The sequence below is a fragment of the Enhydra lutris genome, unplaced genomic scaffold (genome assembly GCF_002288905.1).
Source record: "Enhydra lutris kenyoni isolate GAN:26980312 unplaced genomic scaffold, ASM228890v2 scaffoldscaffold33, whole genome shotgun sequence".
Lineage (NCBI taxonomy): Eukaryota > Metazoa > Chordata > Mammalia > Carnivora > Mustelidae > Enhydra > Enhydra lutris.
The window spans coordinates 7,025,574-7,045,213 of record NW_019154117.1 but is presented as its reverse complement, the minus strand read 5'-3'; the positions used below and the strand labels follow the sequence as shown (position 1 = coordinate 7,045,213).

Here is a 19,640-nt window from a genome sequence, read left to right as displayed (position 1 = left end):
TAACAAAAAGCCAAAGTAAACTCAAAGCACAAAGAAAGAAAATTTTATTTACTTATTTTCATTTTTTAAAGATTTTTACTTTATTTATTTGACAGAGAGAGAGATCACAAGGAGGCAGATAGCCAGGCAGAGAGAGAGGGGGAAGCAGACTCCCTGCTGAGCTGAGATCCCGACTTGGGACCTTGATATCACGACCTGAGCCTAAGGCAGAGGCTTAACTCACTGAGCCACCCAGGCATCCCAAGAAAGAAAATTTTAAAGAGCAGAAATCAATGAAATAGAAAATAAGTAAATAATAGAGAAAATAATGCAACCAAAACTAATTTGTTGAAAAGACTGATAAAAGTGATAAACCTCTAGCTAGACTGATTTTAGAAAAAAGACATTAATAATCAGTATCAGGAAAATACAGGAGAAATTATGATAGATATTATACATTAAATAATTTATATATATATATATTAAATAATTTATATAATTAAATGATATTATACAATTAAATAACATGTAAACTATGAAGAAATCTGAAATCTTAGATGAAATGGAACAATTCCATGAAAGAATACAAAATGTCAATTGACACAAGAAGAAAATCTGAAGAGTCCTATACCTATTACATAAATTTTATTTCCATTAATAAAACCTTAAACCCCAGTGACTTTCATGGGTGAATTCTATCAAAAATTTAACAAAGAAATAATACTAGTTCTATACAAACAATTTCATTCTAGGTAATTCACTAAATTTATAGAATGTGATAATCTCAATAGATCCAGAAAAATATTTGACAAAATCTAATGCCAAATTTTGATAATAACTTCCAGCAAGAAGTAAACTGCCCCAGTGTGATACATGGCAGCCACAAAAGATGTACTGCAAACATTATACTTAATGGTGACAACTGGACTTTCCCCTACAATTAGGAGAATGTCAAGGACAACTACTTTCCCAGGTCCATTCAACATTGTACTGGAAGTCATAAGAATTTCAAATACTCCAGAAAAAACATAAAAGGCTTAAAGATCAGAAAACAGGTAAAGCTACCTCTAAGGGCAGATGACAGATTATTTAGAGAAAAAAAATCTTAGGAATCTGAAATATAACTACTAGAATTAGCAAGTGAATATAAATGGCTGTGGTATCCAACATTAATATTAAAAATTAATCAAAGACGTCCAGGGAAGATGGTAGAGTAGGATAATCCTGGGTTTAATTTTTTCCATGGATATAACTAGATACCACCTACATCAGGGTAAATAACCCAGAAAATTATGTGAAGGCTGGCAGAACACTCTCCACGACTAAACGTAGAGATGAGACCAGGAAAGGTGGATACACGTCAGGAACCAAACTGACCCACAGGACTGTTTTCAGGAAAGAGGGACATTGCAGGCATGGAAAGGGGAGAGAAAGAGATCACAGCACACACCCTAGGCACAAGAGACCTGTATGAATCTTCATGACACCTGGCTTTGAAAACCAGAGGGGCTTAACTTCTTAAGTTCTTATAATCAGTGGGGTTTAACATCTGGAACTTTATAAATCAGTGGGTGCAGCTCTGGGAGAGCCTGAAGGTGACAGGAAACTGAGTCCATGCCTTTATTAAGAGCCCTGCTCAGATACAGTGCAGAAGCAGGAGGGAGATTTGTTCCTCGGGGCCTGCGCTTAAGGAACAGGGATCTTTGAGAGACTTCTCCAAGAACAAAGGAGCTGGTCGGTGCCATCTTCATCCCCCACTCTGTAACCTAGATACAGGGACACCTGCAGGAATGAATGCAGTGGGAATACACTCAACCTAGCTCCCTAATAATTCCTCTGCTCTCACATGTTTCTTAGGTCTGACCCCTCCAACCTGGCCTCAGCAGGGATTTTCCTGGGAGGTTGCTGATGTTCTCCCATGCAAACCTTGCTAATACCATGCACCCCACCCCTGTGTTCTCCTGTGGAACTGCTCCCTCCAACTCAGCCCCCTCCCAGAGCAGATGCATGCCCCACCTCCACACTCTCCTGAAGATGTGCTCCCTCCATCAGACCCTCCGTAGGAGTCCATTCAAAGTGGTGCCACAAATGTAGCAGTGTGCATGGAGCCCTAACAGGCGCTAGCACCACTCCAAACTGACTCCTGCCCTAGGGAGAGGGGAAGATAACCACATACACCAGTCCAACTCAGGCCCCCACACTGGGCTGGAGGCAGACACCTGGTCTGACTACAGGTCCCACCTACCAACAAAATCGTCTCAGGGGACAACACAGGGAAAGTGCACCTGCAGTTCAGTGCTACTGCATTTCTGGCAACCACCTTGATCTGACTCAGCTAAAGACCCCCCCAAGACGGCCCCAACCTGGCTCACTAACAACACAAGCACACCCACAATAGGCAAAGAATGCCACTGCACATAACTGGAATGAAGGAAAAAGGGCTCAGCAACAAAGGCAGGGTAACATGCAACACACATACAAACACCCCTGAAAGCACTAAGTTCTGGTGAATAGGAGACACGGCACTACAGGGCACTCTAGGACCTCTTCAAAAGGCCACGACTTTCGATAGGAGGAGACATGACTGACCTTCCTAACATAAAGAAACAGACACAGGGAGTTAGAAAAAATGAGCCAACAGAGGGATATGTCCCAAATGAAACAAAAAGACAAACCTCACAGCAAGAGACCTAAATGAAAGAGAGATAATATGTCTGGTACAGAATTTAAAGAAATGGTTAGAAAGATACTCACTGGACTTGAAAGAAGAGTGAAGGACCTCAGTGAGACCCTTAACAAAGAGATTAAAACATAAAAAGGAACCAATCTGAGATGAAGAACTCAATAACTGAAATTAGAAATACATTAGAGGGAATAAATAGTAGATGAGAGCAAGAAGAAGAGATCAGTAACCTGGAGGACAGAGTAATGAAAAGAAATCAAGCATGAAAAGGAGAGAGGGAAAAAAATGAAAAGAGATTAAGGGAACTTTTCATGCATAGTAACATTTGAATTATAGGGATCCCAGAAGAAGAACAAAGAGAAAGGGGGACTCAGGGCGCCTCAGTGGCTCAGTCGTTAAGCATCTGCCTTTGGCTCAGGTCATGATCTCAGGGTCCTGGGATCAAGCCCCACATCAGTCTCCCTTCTCAGTGCAGAGTCTGCTTCTCCCTCTCCCCTCAGCTCATACTCTCTCTCACTATCTCTGTCTCTCTGTCTCTCTCAAATAAATAAATGAATAAAATCTTAAAAAAAAAAGAGGGAAAAAGGGGGACAGAAGATGTATTTGAAGAAATAGTAGATGCATTTGAAGAAAAATTCCTTAATCTGGAGAAGGAAACAGAAATCCAGATCCAGGAGGCACAGAGAGCCCCCATGAAAATAAACCCAAGGAGGTCCACACCAAAACACATAGTAATTAATATGGCAAAAAGGACTGATAAAGAGAGAATTTTAAAAGCATCAAGAGAAAAGAAAACATTTACATACAAGCAAAGCCCAATAAGGCTACCAGCTGATTTTGCAGCAGAAACTTTGCAGACCAAAAGAGAGTGACATGATATACTTGAAGTGCTGAAAGATAAAAACCTATAATCAAGAATACTCAACCCAGCAAGGCTATCATTCAGAATAGAAAGAGAGAGATAAAGCTTCCCAGACAAACAAAAGTTAAAGGAATTCATTACCACTAAACCAGCCTTGCAACAAATGTTAAAAGAGACTCTGGAATGGAAAGGAAAGACTATAAGCAGGAGTAAAATATGAAGCATAAAAGCAGTAAAGTTATTTTTATCTATAAAAATCAGTCAAGGGATTCAAAAAAATAGAAGAATGTAAAGCATGACACTATATATCTAGAATGTGGGTACAAGAGGAGTAAAAATTTAGTGCTTTTAAAATGGGTAAGCACCTATCAATTTAACTGACTGCTATATGCCCAAGATGTTATTCATAAACCTAATGGTAGCCACAATTCAGAAACTGGTGATATGCAAAAAATAAAGAGAAAGAACCCAAGTATATCACTGAAGAAAGCCAGCAAACTAGGAGAGAAGAAAGCAAGAGAAGATTGGAACAGAGAAATACAAAAGCCACGATAAAATAAGTAACCAAATGGCAATAAGTACAAACCTATCAATAATTACTTTGAATATAAATGGACTAAACACTCCATTCAAAAGACAAGGAGTGACTGAATGGATAAAAAAGTAAGACCCATTTATATGCTGGCTACAAGACTCACTGCAGACCTAGAACACATGCAGACTCAAAATGAAGGGATAGAAAAGAATTTATCATGGAGAAGGAATGTGAAAAGAAAGCCTCAGTAGCAATACTTATACCAGATGAAACAAACTTTAAAACAAAGTTTGTAACAACAGATGAAGAAAAACACAACATAATCATAAACAGAATAATACAACAAGATGTAAGAACTGTAAATATTAGTCCCACAACATGCAGGCACCCAAATAGATAAAGCAGCTAATAACAGACAGTAATACAGTAATGGTAGGTGACTTTAACATCCCACTTATATCAATAGATGGATCATCCAAACAGAAAATCAACAAAGAAACAACGGCTTTTCATGACACATTGGACCAGATCGGTTTAACAGATATATTCAGAACATTCTATCCTCAACAGCAAAATACACATTCTGTCAAGTGCACATGGAATATTCTCTAGAAGAGAGCACACACTAAACCACAAAACACATTCAGAATTCAACAAATTCAAAAACACTTAAATCATACCATACATCTTTTCTGACCACAATGCTATGAAACTAGAAACCAAGCACAAGAAAAAAATCTGGAAAGAACATAAATAACATGCTACTACACAGTGAATGGGTGAACCAAGAAATCAAAAGGAAATACAAAATTACAGAGAGACAAATGAAAAATAAAAACACAGCCATCCAAAATCTTTGTGATTCAACCAAAACTGTTCTAAGAGAAAAGTTTATAGCAATACAGACCTACCTCAAAAAATAAGAAAAATCGCAATCAAATAATTTAACCTTAGACCTAAAGGAGCAAGGAAAAAGAACAACAAAACCCAAAACCAGTAGAAGGAAGGAAATGATAAAATTAGAGCAGAAATAAATGAAATATAAACTTAGAGGAAAAAAAAAAAAACAACAGAAGAGATCAATGAAACCAGGAGTTAGTTCTTTCAAAAGATAAACGAAATTGATAAACCTTTAATCAGATACATCAAAAAGAGAGAGAGAGAGGACTCAAATAAACAAAATCAGAAAGACAAGAAATAACAAACACCACCACAAAAATACAAAGGATTTTAAGAGAATATCGTGAAAAATTATATGCCAACAAATTGGAAAACCTAGAAGAAGTGGATAAATTCCAAAAAATACATAGTTTCCCAAAACTGAATCTGGAAGAAATAGAAAATTTGAACAGACCAACTACCAGCAATGAAATTAAAGCAGTAATCAAAAAATTCCCAACAGAAAGTCCAGGACCAGAAAGCTTCACAGGTAAATTCCACCAAACATTTAAAGAAGAGTAAATGACTATTTTCTCAAACTATTCCAAAAAATAAAAGAGGAGGGAAAGCTTCCAATTCATTTGATGAGGCCAGCATTATGTTGTACCAAAATGAGATAAAGATACCATTAAAAAAGCCCACTATTTCTGATGAACACAGATGCAAAAATCCTCAACAAAATATTAACAAACTGGATCCAACAATACATTAAAAAAATCATCCACCACAATCAAGTGGTATTTATTCCTGGGATGCAAGGGTGGTTTAATATTTGCAAATCAATCAACATGATGTATCACATTAGTAAGAGAAAGGATAAAAACCAAATGATCCTTTCAGTTGATGAAGAGAAAGCATTTGACAAAGTACAACATCCATTCATGATAAAAACTGTCAACAAAGTAGGCTTAGAGGGAACATACCTCAACATAATAAAGGTCATATATGAAAAACCCACAGCTAAAATTATTCTTAATGAGGAAAAAACTAAAAAACTAACAGCTTATCCCCAAAGGCAGGAACAAGACCAAGATGTCCACTCTCACTGCTTTTTTTTAACTTAGTACTAGAAGTCCTAGCCACAGCAAGCAGACAAGAAAAAGGAATGAAAGGAATCCAAATTGGGAAATAAAGCCTTCCTTATTTGCAGATGACATGATACTATACACAGAAAATCCTAAAGACACCCCCAAAACCTATTAGAACCAATACATGAATTCAGTATGGTCGCAGGATACAAAGTCAACATAATACGCTTTGTATTATATTACATTTCTGTACACTAATAATAATGTAGCAAAAAAAGAAATTAAGAAAAAGATCCCATTTATAACTGCACCAAAAATAATAAAATACCTAGGAATAAATTTAACCAAGGAGCTGAAAAACCTATAGTCTTAAAACTTTAAACACTGATGAAAGAAACTGACGATGACACCAACAAATGGAAAGATACTCCATGCTCATGGATAGGAATAACAAATATTGTTTAGAATGTCCATATTATCCAAAGCAATCTATAGATTTAATACAATCCCTATCAAAATACTAACAGCATTGTTCACAGACCTAGAACAAATAATCCTAAAATTTGTGTGGAACCACGGAAGACCCCAAATAGCCAAAGCAACCTTAAAAATGAAAAGCAAAGCTGGAAGCATCACAATTCCAGACTTCGAGTTATCTAATAAAGCTGTAGTGATCAAAACAGAATGGTATGGACACAAAAACAGACACATAGATAGATGCAAGAACAGAACAGAAAAACCAGAAATTAGTCCACAACTATATGGTCAATTAATCTTCAACAAAGCAAGGACGAATAGCCAATGGGTAAAGGACAGTCTCTTCAGCAAGTGGTGTTGGGAAAACTGGACTGCAACATGCAGAAGGTTGAAACTGGACCACTTTCTTACACCATACGCAAAAATAAATTCAAAATGGATTAAAGACCTAAATGTGATATCTGAAGTCATAAACCTGAAAGAAGAGAGCACAGGCAGTACTTCCTCTGACATTAGCTGTAGCAACCTTTTTCTAGATAGGCCTTCTTTGGCAAGGGAAACAAAAGCTAAAACAAACTATGGGGACTGCATCAAACTAAAAGGCTTCTGCACAGCAAAGGAAACAATGTAGTGAAAAGACAACCTACTGAATGGGCAAATGACATGTCTGATAACAGTTTAGTACTCAAACTTTATAAAGAACTTCTACAACTCAACACAGAAGAACTCAAATAATCCAATTAAAAGGTGGACAAAGGGAGCCTAGATGGCTCAGTCAGTTAAACTTCTGACTCTTGGTTTCGGCTCAGGTCATGATCTCATGTGTCATGAACAGAACTCCACGCTGGGCTCTGCACTCAAGCAGAAAGTCTGCTTGAAGATTTTCTCCCTCTGGCCCTCCCAACCCCCACCCCCACCCCACCCCCATCCCACCATTTGCATGCTTGCCCCCTCCCTCTCAAACATAAATAACCTTTAAGTGAATAAATAAATAAATAAATAAATAAATAAATAAAGACACAAACAGACATTACTATACATGCAGAGGGCCAACAGACACCTGAAAAGATGCTCAACATCACTCATCATCAGGGAAATGCAAATCAAAACCACAAAGAGGTATCGCCTCACATCTGTCAGAAGGGCTAAAATCAAAACACAAGAAACAACAAGTGTTGGCAAAGATGTGGAGAAAAATGAACGCTCTTGCAATGCTGGCGGGAATGCAACTGGAGCAGCCACTATGGAAAACAGTAGGAACATTCCTCAAAAAATTACAAATAGAATTACCAGATCTACCAGATGATCCACTAATTTCCCTACTGAATATTTAACCCAAAAATATGAAAATGCTAATTTCAAAAGATACATGCACCCCTATGTTTATTGCAGCATTATGTATAAATGCCAGATTATGGAAGCAGCGCAAGTGTCCATCGATATATGAATGCATAAAGAAAACGTGAGATATATATATATATATATATATATATATATATATATATATGTATACACATACACACACACACACACATATACATGTAATGGAATATTACTCAGCCACAAAAAGAATGAAATCTTGCCATTTGCAACAACATGGATGGATCTAGAGGGTATAATGCTAAGTGAAATAAGTCAGTAAGTAAGGCAAAACAAATACCATACGATTTCACTCATTTGTGAAATTTAACAGAACACATGAACAAAGGAAGAAAGACACAAACCGAAAAACAGACTCTTAACTATAGAGAACAAACAGAGTTTTACCAGAATGGAGGCTGGTGGGGTGAAATAGGAAAAGGGGACTAAGAGCACACTTACGATGAGCACTGAATAATGCAGAGAATTGTTGCATCACTGTATTGTACTAATGTAACACTGTATATTAATCACACTGGAAATTTTTTAATGACAATATATTTATTATATACCACCAGAAAACACTTGTGAGTTTTCAAAATTTTGTTTACAATACAGTCAAAAACATAAAATATTCAGGGATAAATTTGTCACAGTTGTGTATGACCTCATTGCTGAAAACTACAAAATGTTCCCCTTCTGGGGAAAATTAAAGCCCTAAATAAATGGAGAGAAATACCATATTCCTGGTCTGAAAGTAATGGCATGCTGGTAATCATTTAACAATGAACTCCCGCCCCACAAAACAACAGGGGACTTTGCTAATTTCTTCCACCCTGGCCAATGTCAAGCTATCAAATTTCTGAAAATTTAATAACTGTCTCTTGTGACTTAGTATGAGCTATTTTCAGCTTGCCAATGACCAAAAGACTTAATGTTGTGAAAATGACAATCCTCCCCAAACTGATCAATCTCAGTCTTTATTGGAGCAAGTATTGTACATTAATTGACAGTTTAATTATAAAATGTATATGGGAATGTAAAGGAGCAAGAATATCCAGAACAATCTTTTTTTTTTTTTTAAAGATTTTACTTATTTATTTATTTATCAGAGAAAGAGAGGGAGAGAGAGCAAGCACAGGCAGACAGAATGGCAGGCAGAGGGAGAAGCAGGCTCCCTGAGGAGCAAGGAGCCCGATGTGGGACTCAATCCCAGGACGCTGGGATCATGACCTGAGCCGAAGGCAGCTGCTTAACCAACTGAGCCACCCAGGCGTCCCTATCCAGAAAAATCTTGACAAAAAAACAAAGTTAGAAAACTTGAACCATCAGACTTCAAGAGTTACTTTGAAGGTAACCCTGACAATGGGATACTGGCCTAAGGATAATAAGAAGTAAGTGGAGCAGATCAGAGAACTCTAGAATAGACCAAGTCTGCATACAGTCATTTGACTTGCAAATGCCTTTTCAACACACAGTGTTAGAATAAATGGATATCTGTATGGTCTAAAAGTAATCCTTGACCCCATACCTCACACCATATAAAAAGTAATTAAGAGAGATTAGAAAATAATAATAAACACACAAAAAATAATAAAATGCAAAAATTAAACTTTAAAACTTCTAGAAGGAAATACAGTCGAAATTTGAGGGTAGGAAAAGTTCTTGGGATACTGAAATCAATAAGGAAAAAAAAAATGGCATCACCAAATTTGAAAACTTCTTTTCAACATAAGACATCACTATGTAAATGAGTAAGCACGTTCCAAGCTAGGAGATAATGTGCGTGAACTGTGTGTCTGACATGTGCCCGGTGTCCCACATACATGAAGAACAGTAACTCCATAGACAAATAACCACTTAGTAACAAGTAAATGATTTGAATTCATAAGCGCATTAAAAAGTGCTTAATATCACTACGCATCAGGAAAATGTAAATTAAAACCACAGTGAGATTCAACCACATGTCTATCAAAATGGAGAAAGTTTTATTTAATTAGTTAGTTAATTAATTAATTAATTTTTATAAACTGGAAAACAAATTTAATAGACTGAAACACCAAATACTGGCAAAGATGTGGAACAACTCCCATCCATTATTGGTGGGAGCATACGATGGTCCAACCGCTTTAGAACCATAAAACTAATTATGGAATAAACCTAACCAAAGAGGTAAAGGATCTGTACTCGAGGAACTACAGAACACTCAGGAAAGAAATTGAAGAAGACACAAAAACATGGAAGACCATTCCATGCTCTTGGATTGGAAGAATAAACATTGTTAAAATGTCTATACTGCCTAAAGCAATGTATACTTTTAATGCCATTCTGATCAAAATTCCACCAGTATTTTTCAAAGAGCTGGAGCAAATAATCCAAAAATTTGTATGGAATCAGAAGAGACCCCGAATTGCTAAGGAAATGTTGAAAAACAAAAATAAAACTGGGGGCATCACGTTACCTGATTTCAAGCTTTACTACAAAGCTGTGATCACCAAGACAGCATGGTACTGGCATAAAAACAGACACATAGACCAGTGGAACAGAGTAGAGAGCCCAGATATGGACCTTCAACTCTATGGTCAAATAATCTTCAACAAAACAGGAAAAAATATATAGTGAAAAAAAGACAGTCTCTTCAATAAATGGTGCTGGGAAAACTGGACAGCTATATGTAGAAGAATGAAACTTGACCATTCTCTTACACCTTACACAAAGATAAACTCAAAATGGATAAGAGAACTCAACGTGAGACAGGAATCCATCAGAATCCTAGAGGAGGACATAGGCAGTAACCTCTTTGACATCAGTCACAGCAACTTCTTTCGAGATCTGTCTCCAAAGGCAAAGGAAACAAAAGCGAAAATGAACTTTTGGGACTTCATCAAAATCAAAAGCTTCTGCACAGCAAAGGAAACAGTCAACAAAACAAAGAGGCAACCCATGGAATGGGAGAAGATATTTGCAAATGACAGTACAGACAAAAGGTTGATATCCAGGATCTATAAAGAACTCCTCAAACTCAACACACACAAAACAGACAATCATATAAAAAAATGGGCAGAAGACATGAACAGACACTTCTCCAATGAAGACATACAAATGGCTATCAGACACATGAAAAAATGTTCATCATCACTAGCCATCAGGGAGATTCAAATTAAAACCACATGGAGATACCACCTTACACCAGTTTGAATGGCCAAAATTAGCAAGACAGGAAACAACATGTGTTGGAGGGGATGTGGAGAAAGGGGAACCCTCTTACACTGTTGGTGGGAATGCAAGTTGGTGCAGCCACTTTGGAAAACAGTGTAGAGATTCCTCAAGAAATTAAAAATAGAGCTTCCCTATGACCCTGCAATTGCACTACTGGGTATTTACCCCAAAGATACAGATGTAGTGAAAAGAAGGGCCATCTGTACCCCAATGTTTATAGCAGCAATGGCCACGGTCGCCAAAGTGTGGAAAGAACCAAAATGCCCTTCAACGGACGAATGGATAAGGAAGATGTGGTCCATATACACTATGTAGTATTATGCCTCCATCAGAAAGGATGAATACCCAACTTTTGTAGCAACACGGACGGGACTGGAAGAGATTATGCTGAGTGAAATAAGTCAAGCAGAGAGAGTCAATTATCATATGGTTTCACTTATTTGTGGAGCATAACAAATAGCATGGAGGACAAGAGGAGATGGAGAGGAGAAAGGAGTTGAGGGAAATTGGAAGGGGAGGTGAACCATGATAGACTATGGACTCTGAAAAACAATCTGAGGGTTTTGAAGGGGCGTGGGGTGGGAGGTTGGGGGAGCCAGGTGGTGGGTATTAGAGAGGGCACGGATTGCATGGAGCACTGGGTGTGGTGCAAAAACAATGAATACTGTTACGCTGAAAATAAATTAAAAAAATTAAAAAAAAAAAGAAAAGTTCTGGCTGTTTTTTAGAGAACTAAGCGTGCATTTATTCTATGACCCAGCAATTTTACCTTCTGGTATTGCTCTAAAAGAAATGAAAAAAATATATGTCTGCAAAATGACTGGTATGAGAATATTTATAGTAACCTTACTCACGATAGCCAAGACCTGGAGATAGTCTCCATATTCACCGAAACGAGAATGGATATACGAATTGTGACTATTACCTAGTAATAAAAGTGAACAAACTACTCACACTAGCAACAACATGGATGTCTCAAAATATGCTCAGTGACCTTACTAAAAGAGAGTGTACACTGAATGATCCAATTTATAGGAAGTTCTAGTCAAATCCAAGTAAAATCTAATTTTGTTTAGAAGAAAATCAGAGCAGTGATTGCCCCTGCAACGACAGATGTAAGGAGTGATGGGGAAAGGCTATGAGGCAACTCTTACGAATGATGGTGTTTTGAGATTTGTGCATTGTGAGGTATGTAAATTTCACTTTCATAGAAAAAAATTACAAACAAATTTTGAATTCTAGTTAATGATATGCAGCTGGAAGTACATGGTGTTAGAATGTGTTGGTTACTATAATTTACTCCAAAATGCAGCATAAACATAAGATGGACAAATGGACAGACATGTGTTGAGCAAATTCCTTGCTCTAGCTGATGCCCGTGTGAGTGGAATTTCAAAATAAGAAACCAGGTTAATTTCTTTATCCCAAGTAGTTACTGATAATCAAACAGCTTAGGGTACTTCAGCTAACCTGAGGAGAACACGTACCACTGCTAATACTTTACGTTGCCTGGATTAACACCGTAAGTACAAAGAATCAATTTATATCAAGTCAAAGAAAAGACCATCAAACATCTAACGCAGACCCAAGGCACTGCTAGCCTTAATTTCTTTATCAGAGCTGATCTCTTCCAGAGTGTCTTTTCTTCCTTTCTTAAAACACTTAATTTTACTTCAGTTTACCTCCCTGCTTGTTTGGTATTCGTCATACCTTTTGGTATGATTCAAAGGTAAAAAAACAAGACGAAATCATTCTGAATGTCACTCAAATTGAAAAGTCACATTTCTGCGAACAGCCTCGTCGTCAAGGAGAAGCAACAAGAGTGATGGAAGACCGGGACCATCCTTGGTGGCCATCCTCTCCTGCAGCTCTGGAGGAAGGAGGACCAAAGGGGGAGGGCGTGGTTAAGAATAAAAACATCCTCATAGTCTAGGAAAAGGCTGGTTAATCCCCAGCCATGGGATCAAGTAAGTGCCAGCACTAGTTTCAAATCCTTCCCTCAGTCCATGACAGGTCACAACAGGAAACACACTGCCAAAAGCCAACCAGCCAGTAACAGCAAAGCTAACCAGTCCAAAGACTTGTCCTCAGGAAAGGCAAGGAAGGGCTCAGGACAGGCCCCAAACTTACCAGCGTGAGACTCAAACTTCAGCAAAATGCTGTTGTATCCCAGTGTAATCAAGACGGATTCCTTCCCCACGCGGCAACATTCAGTGTCTCTGTTGAGTAAGCATTTGAAGACACACACGCCATCGGCTACAGAGGATGGAAAAAAAAGTGGTGGGGATTAGGAAAATCCATTTTTGAGCATTGTAAAAAGGTTCAGCAATGCCATCCCTACATTTCTCTCCTTTTTTCAAGGCTCCCCATTTCTTTCGTAATAGAATCCCTCGTGAGACATAAGGCAGTAGGAGGATCCGCAATAAAACGGGAATTAACTGTGGCCCCGTAGCAGTTCTTCGCATGTGGGTTAGCACAGAGTCAAAACTAACTCTTAGTGGCTCTTGTTTTTATGTCCAGGGCCCCATTCCCTTTAAACCTCCTATTCCCCAGTGGGTTTTGTGTCTCTTGAAGGCATCCCGGGAGAGCCCAAGTTATGTCCCTGGTGATTCCTGAACACTTAGTATATGCCAGAGAGTTCACACGGTCTTCCTTGTAAGTGCTGTCGCTGCCAGGGTTCCTGGGTAGAGGCGAGGCAGAGAGCTCAGGTCCAAATGTGCACAGCTAGTAAGGGCAGAACCAGGATTAAAGCCTAAGATTAAATTTGACTCTGAAGCCCATTGATGCTCTTACCACATTGGCCCAAGGCAAGCACAATAAAGAGGGTGCTTGGGTTCTGCACGCAGGGCCGGTGGTGAGTGGCTAGGCTCTCACCAGGTTCATGCATGGGTAATTGGGAAGTAACTGGCTATTCCTCCTTTTACAAGTTAAGCAGGCCTTGAACACTGGGATGGCTGTAGAGTGGTGGCAAAAGTAATAAACTTGGGGTTTGGTTTTCATCTCTGATATTTACTAACCTAGGGACTTCAATCACCGAATCACACTTAGACACATTATTTCACTATGTAAAATAGAAGTATTGATATTTCCCAAGCTTTTTGTGACGACTGAATAATAAAGGCAAAAATAATTTTTAAAATCCTGATGATATGGTTGGGACTATGGGATATATGGGGCTATGGTCATTTCTCTCATTCTAGACTAGATCTTAGTTTCCATCCTTAATGTCTTCCATTCTCCCTTACAAAATCAAATACAGGAAGTGTTTTAACTTTAAAACATAGTTATACATTGGGGCACCTGGGTGGTTCAGTGGGTTAAAGCCTCTGCCTTCGGCTCAGTTCATGATCCCAGAGTTCTGGGATCAAGCCCCACATCAGGCTCTTTCCTCAGCAGGGAGCCTGCTTCCCTCTCTCTCTCTGCCTGTCTCTCTGCCTACTTGTGATCTCTGTCTGTCAAATAAACAAAATCTTTAAAAAAATAGTTATATATAAAATTCTTTTACACAAGTATGTGGCCCATTCATATACACACATTCAAAACACACACACACACACACACACACACAGTTAATTAAGATGACCAAATATTTTCAAATATTTTCATCCATTACTTCAAATGAATGAATACTTCCTGATGGAAGCTTTCACAAATATTGTTCATAAAATATCTTGGCTGGTTAAAGAGTGCAGATGTTTTGAAAACATTTTCTTGGTGTACAGCATGATTACAGGTTTAATTATTACAGCCCAGTCCGTGTCTCAAAGGCATCAGTGTCCCCTTGCCGAGAGGCAGCTGTGAAGAGATGCAGAAGAAGGGAGCTTGGGCTCTTCTAGACAATGTGTTTTCTTTAAATCACAAGAAATGGGTTCCCCTTCCCCCAACCAGGAAATCAGGATTTTCTGCATTGACCAATTGTTTTCTCATGGTGTTGGAGTAGGATGAGGGATGGATGCTAATCTTCTACAGTACCTTGCAGTCTGTGAACTCTGTGCGGGCAGGAGTGATCTTATTTTCTTTTTTCAAATCATTATCTTTTTTTCTCTGAACCAAAACCCAGCACAGTACCCCGTACTTAATAAATATTTTTTGGATCAGTGAAAGCACTTCTCCATATATTGACTGTATGGCATCCCAGCAGAGATAGAAAGCTTCAAAATTTATCTGGTTCAGTTCTCCTAAATCAGATATGGTCAGAATTTTTTATTTTGCTGTTATCTGTTTGTTTGTTCTGTTGTGATTTGGTTAGGGTATAAAATGAGGTGCTGTTTTATCCGACTTTCAGACATTGCAAAACGCTTTCCCATATATCCTCTTTCCTATATCCTCTCCTATCCTCTGTTTAAATATGGGTGGAACAGGTCTTTTTAAGCATGCCATAAAATCCAGTAAGTACTTAAGTAACTACTTAATTTTTTTAAATCTACATTTGGCAATAAATAAATACTTTAAACAAACCCAAAAAGCAATAAGCTGGGAAAATATTTTCAGCACACCCAACGAAGATTGAATATCCCCAAGGAACAGTTTACTCTAAAAAATAAGAAGAAACAAGCATCCTTATTGAAAAGTTAGTAGAGGGATCGGGAGGTAATTGACAACTAGTAAAATGCCAATAGCAAAAATCAGAATGTGAGTAATGAATTACAATAATATTCAAAGAAATGTGTACTAAAAGAATGAGGTCTAAATTTTTACCTGTCAATATTTTAAAAAATATATACTAACAATATCAAATACTGGAAAGGGTATGAGACAATAGTGAATAGCAATTACTGGGAATATAAATTTCTAGGAGGTAGTCTGCCCATAGGGTTCAAAATGTAAAGTCTATGTGGGGCACCTGGGTGGCTCAGTGGGTTAAAGCCTCTGCCTTCAGCTCGGGTCATGATCTCAGGGTCCTGGGATCAAGCCCCACGTCGGGCTCTCTGCTCAGCAGGGAGCCTGCTTCCCCCCTCTTTCTCTGCCTGTCTCTCTGCCTACTTGTGATCTCTCTCTGTCAAATAAATAAAAAAATAAAATAAAATCTTTAAAAATGTAAAGTCTATGTAATCTTTGCTAGTAATCATTTTCCTCATAATCATTTCCTCCAGGATGTACTTTATCAAGTGTGTATGAGTGTATAGTTAAGGACGTTCATTTTAGAGTTGTTTACTATCGTGACAAAATGCAAAGAAGCAGAGTCTACCACTGTGTACACAATTGGTTAAGTGGAACATGAGACCTCCATGTTCAGGTTGCAAAACAGCATGTGTAATGTTATTGTAGCAATTTAATGTGTTTATCTTCAGAGAGAGCTGTTGAAAAAGAGATAAACCAAGATGTCATCAGTGGTTTTCTCTCCATGGAGAGATTTGGGATGATTTTTATTTTTCCCTTTATAAGGCTGTGCCTTGAGTTTTCTATGAGACTATTTATTTTTAACAATCAGAAAATACAAGCAATCCAATAAAAGATATGCTAGCATCACTAGTGTATTTTACCACAATCTCATTCATGGTGGGTATTACCATTCTTTTAATTCTCTTATGTATTAGATATTAACTGGTAGTTTACTAATTCAAAAATATTGATTTAGGAGTAAATGTAGCCAATTGATCTAGGAATAAATGCACCTGACACAAGTGTTATCTCAATTCTTATTTTCAAGATCATTTATAAAAATGAAGATTTTGTCATGTTTTCTGTTTGCTGGTCTTCTAACTGGTACTGATTTCCTATCCTTAGACCATGTAAGTACATAAAACAAACATTCTCGTTGACTTCTGTTAACTAATCTGAGCAGTATTAAGTGCAGCTATCTTATGGTAATGTATTTCACCAACTGAGAAATGTGTCTTTCTAAATTTAAAGGATCTGTATCAGAAAAATTAAGGAATACAATAAAGAGTTGTTGGGAACACATATAAATCCAAGACCATGAAATACGATCACAATGATGACAAGTAGGGGTGAGGTGGAGATCTAAGGTTCAGGACATCTTTCTCCCAACCAAGTTATTATCACCATTTATAAGAAGTACATCTGCAGAACATTCTGACTCCTTACAAACATCTCCTTTCATCTTTTCAGTGGTACAGAAGGCTGGGTGTTTCTGTGTACTTACTGTCATTCTGCTTTTGAACAATTGCTTTGCTTACTTCGTCAAAGGGCAAGGCCTGATCTGCCAGTAGTAGCGAAGTCACAAGCACCGTTAAGCCCATGTGCACAAAATTGAGGCAGCTTTAGCAAAGCAAAGAGCCTTGCTGCTCCTTCCCTAGGAAAATGCCACTTGCTCTCCCAGAAGCTTCTCAAAAGAACATCGTGATGGTGGTGGTCCAGATGCCTGTTCTATCTTCTACCTACTCTCATCCGAGAGGATTCCCAGAGACACACAAAGAAATCCATGTTCCATCCATTTTACAGGTAAACATGGAAAATGCCACAGAGTAAGATCAAGAGAATTGCTCTTGGCTCTATTAAGCAATATTTCTCTTCTGCTCCGCATTGGCACCCTCCTCTTTCAGTCCTTGCAAATGCAAAAGACCTCCCTCCATATGAAAGTTACAATGCTGGCCGACCAAGAACTTTCGTATCAGGTATGGTCTAGAACAGAGGTTCTAAGATATATATATATCTTAATATATATATCCCCCCCCCCCCGGAAAGAAGAGTACTCATGGCATTTATGACAGTTAATATGGCATTGGTGCCAATTCTTTGCTAAGTGACCCTTTTAGTATTTTCCTGTCTAGAAATATGAACTTAGGCTGCCTAAGGAAGATGTTTTCTAGAAATAGAGAGCTACATGATTATAGAACAGCACCTCTATAGATGGAATAAAGTGTATAGATAAGTATGCAGTTATTATTTCTAGCAACTTTAACCACAGGAAAGGAGTGTAAAGGAAAAAGGACAGGATTACAGAACACCCAAAATCTAATATTAAAATTGGCATCAGTGCTGATGGTATTAACCACATAGTTTCCTATGAGACATGGCAAAATAGCAATAAAGGATACATCACAGCTTCTCCCTCTCCTTCGGAGAATTTTGTGTTTGAAAGATTCGATCCTAGGCTCTCGCTTGCTGAGTAAAAACTGAAAGTGGATTGACTGATTCAAGTTGAAGGGGGCCAAGTGTGAACAGCAGAAAAGAAATGAAGAGAATGCAAAGGTATGTGGGAAATGCAAGACAGGGCTTTGGAGGAGGTTTCAGAGTTGAGAATCGGGGTAGCATCCATGGGTGAGATAGAGACAAAGAAATGGAAGCCTGGCCGTTAAGACATCAGTGTCAGAGTCCATAGTCTCTCATGGTTCAACTCCCCCTCCAATTTCTGACTCTGAAAAACAATCTAAGAGTTTTGAAGGGGCGGGAGGTGGGAGGTTGGGGGAGCCTGGTGGTGGGTATTATGGAGGGCACGTATTGCATGGAGCACTGGGTGTGGTGCTTAAACAATAAATTTTGTTACATTGAAAAGAAATTAAATTTAAAAAAATGGATTAAAAAAAAAAAAAGACATCAGTGTCAGGAGACCAAAACTATCATCACCCAATGTGACTGCTGAAACGGTTGTCTGGTTGTTGGTCCGGTTTGGGTTGGGTTTTTTGGGTTTTGTGGGGTGTTTTGGCAAATGCTAACTCTTCCTCTACATGTTGTATTCTAGTTATACTAGATCTGCAGCCTGGCATTAGACAACCAGCACACAATACCATGTCTCCCTTCAGCCACCATCCAGCTACGATCTCGTGCTCCCCGCCAGTTCCAAGTACATGCCTCTCTTAAGTGTGGTTGTCCACAGTCATTGTCTAGTAGAATCTTTAAAAAAAAAATAAAACCATATAATGTATTATTTGTTTCAAGGGTATAAGTCTGTGATTCGTCGGTCTTACACAATTCAGAGCACTCACTGTAGCACATACCCTCCTCACTAGTAGAATCTCTAGGGCTCAGGGAAACAAGTTCTTCAGTAGATTGCTTAAGAAGGCTCATGGGAATAACATTTCCTGAACTCTCGCATGCCAATCATTGTCTTTGTCTTTTACGTTTTTGAAGGTCAGGTTTTTCTGGATATAGAATCCCCGGTTCACATTTTCTTTCTCTGTGGATCTCTGGTATGTTCATCCATTTTCTTCTAGGGAATCGTGTTACCATCAAAAAGACTGATGGTAATCGACTTTTCTGGCACTTGTGGGTAAAATGCTAATGTTGCCCAGATGTCCAAAGGGTCATCTCTTTCTCGAAAGGTAATTTTTGCCAGAATGTGTCTTATGCTAGCCATTCTAGGTCCATATTTTCAGTTATAAAGTTATTCTTTCAATAGGTATTTTCAATTTTTTTTATGTTGGCAAAATTTTCTCAATTATAATTTTTGTATTTGTTTTATGTCTTTGCTCTGTTACCTTCTTCCCAGACTCTCATGTATGTATGTAGTTGGATCATCTGTGCTGAGCATTGATATTTATAACTTTCTTTTGACTCCCTTTTACTTCGTTTTACATTTAAATATTTTTCCATCTTTTCTCCCTTATTTGACATATTTCTTGTTGCTTCTAATTTAATCTTCACTTCTAAAATTAC

The 19,640-nt window shown here is 38.1% G+C and overlaps 1 protein-coding gene across 1 annotated transcript in view; it reads right to left on the bottom strand.

The window, feature by feature from the left end:
• The window catches only part of LOC111153520 (histone-arginine methyltransferase CARM1-like), a 179,471-nt gene extending 160,130 nt beyond the window's left edge, over window positions 1–19,341 (bottom strand). Inside the window, exons 1-2 of the mRNA XM_022512575.1 lie at window positions 19,212–19,341; window positions 13,212–13,337 (exon numbers count right to left, since the gene is read on the bottom strand). Coding sequence (XP_022368283.1) covers window positions 13,212–13,337; window positions 19,212–19,341 — 256 coding nt within the window. The remainder of the gene's footprint in view (window positions 1–13,211; window positions 13,338–19,211) is intronic.
• Window positions 19,342–19,640: the final 299 nt, after the last annotated feature.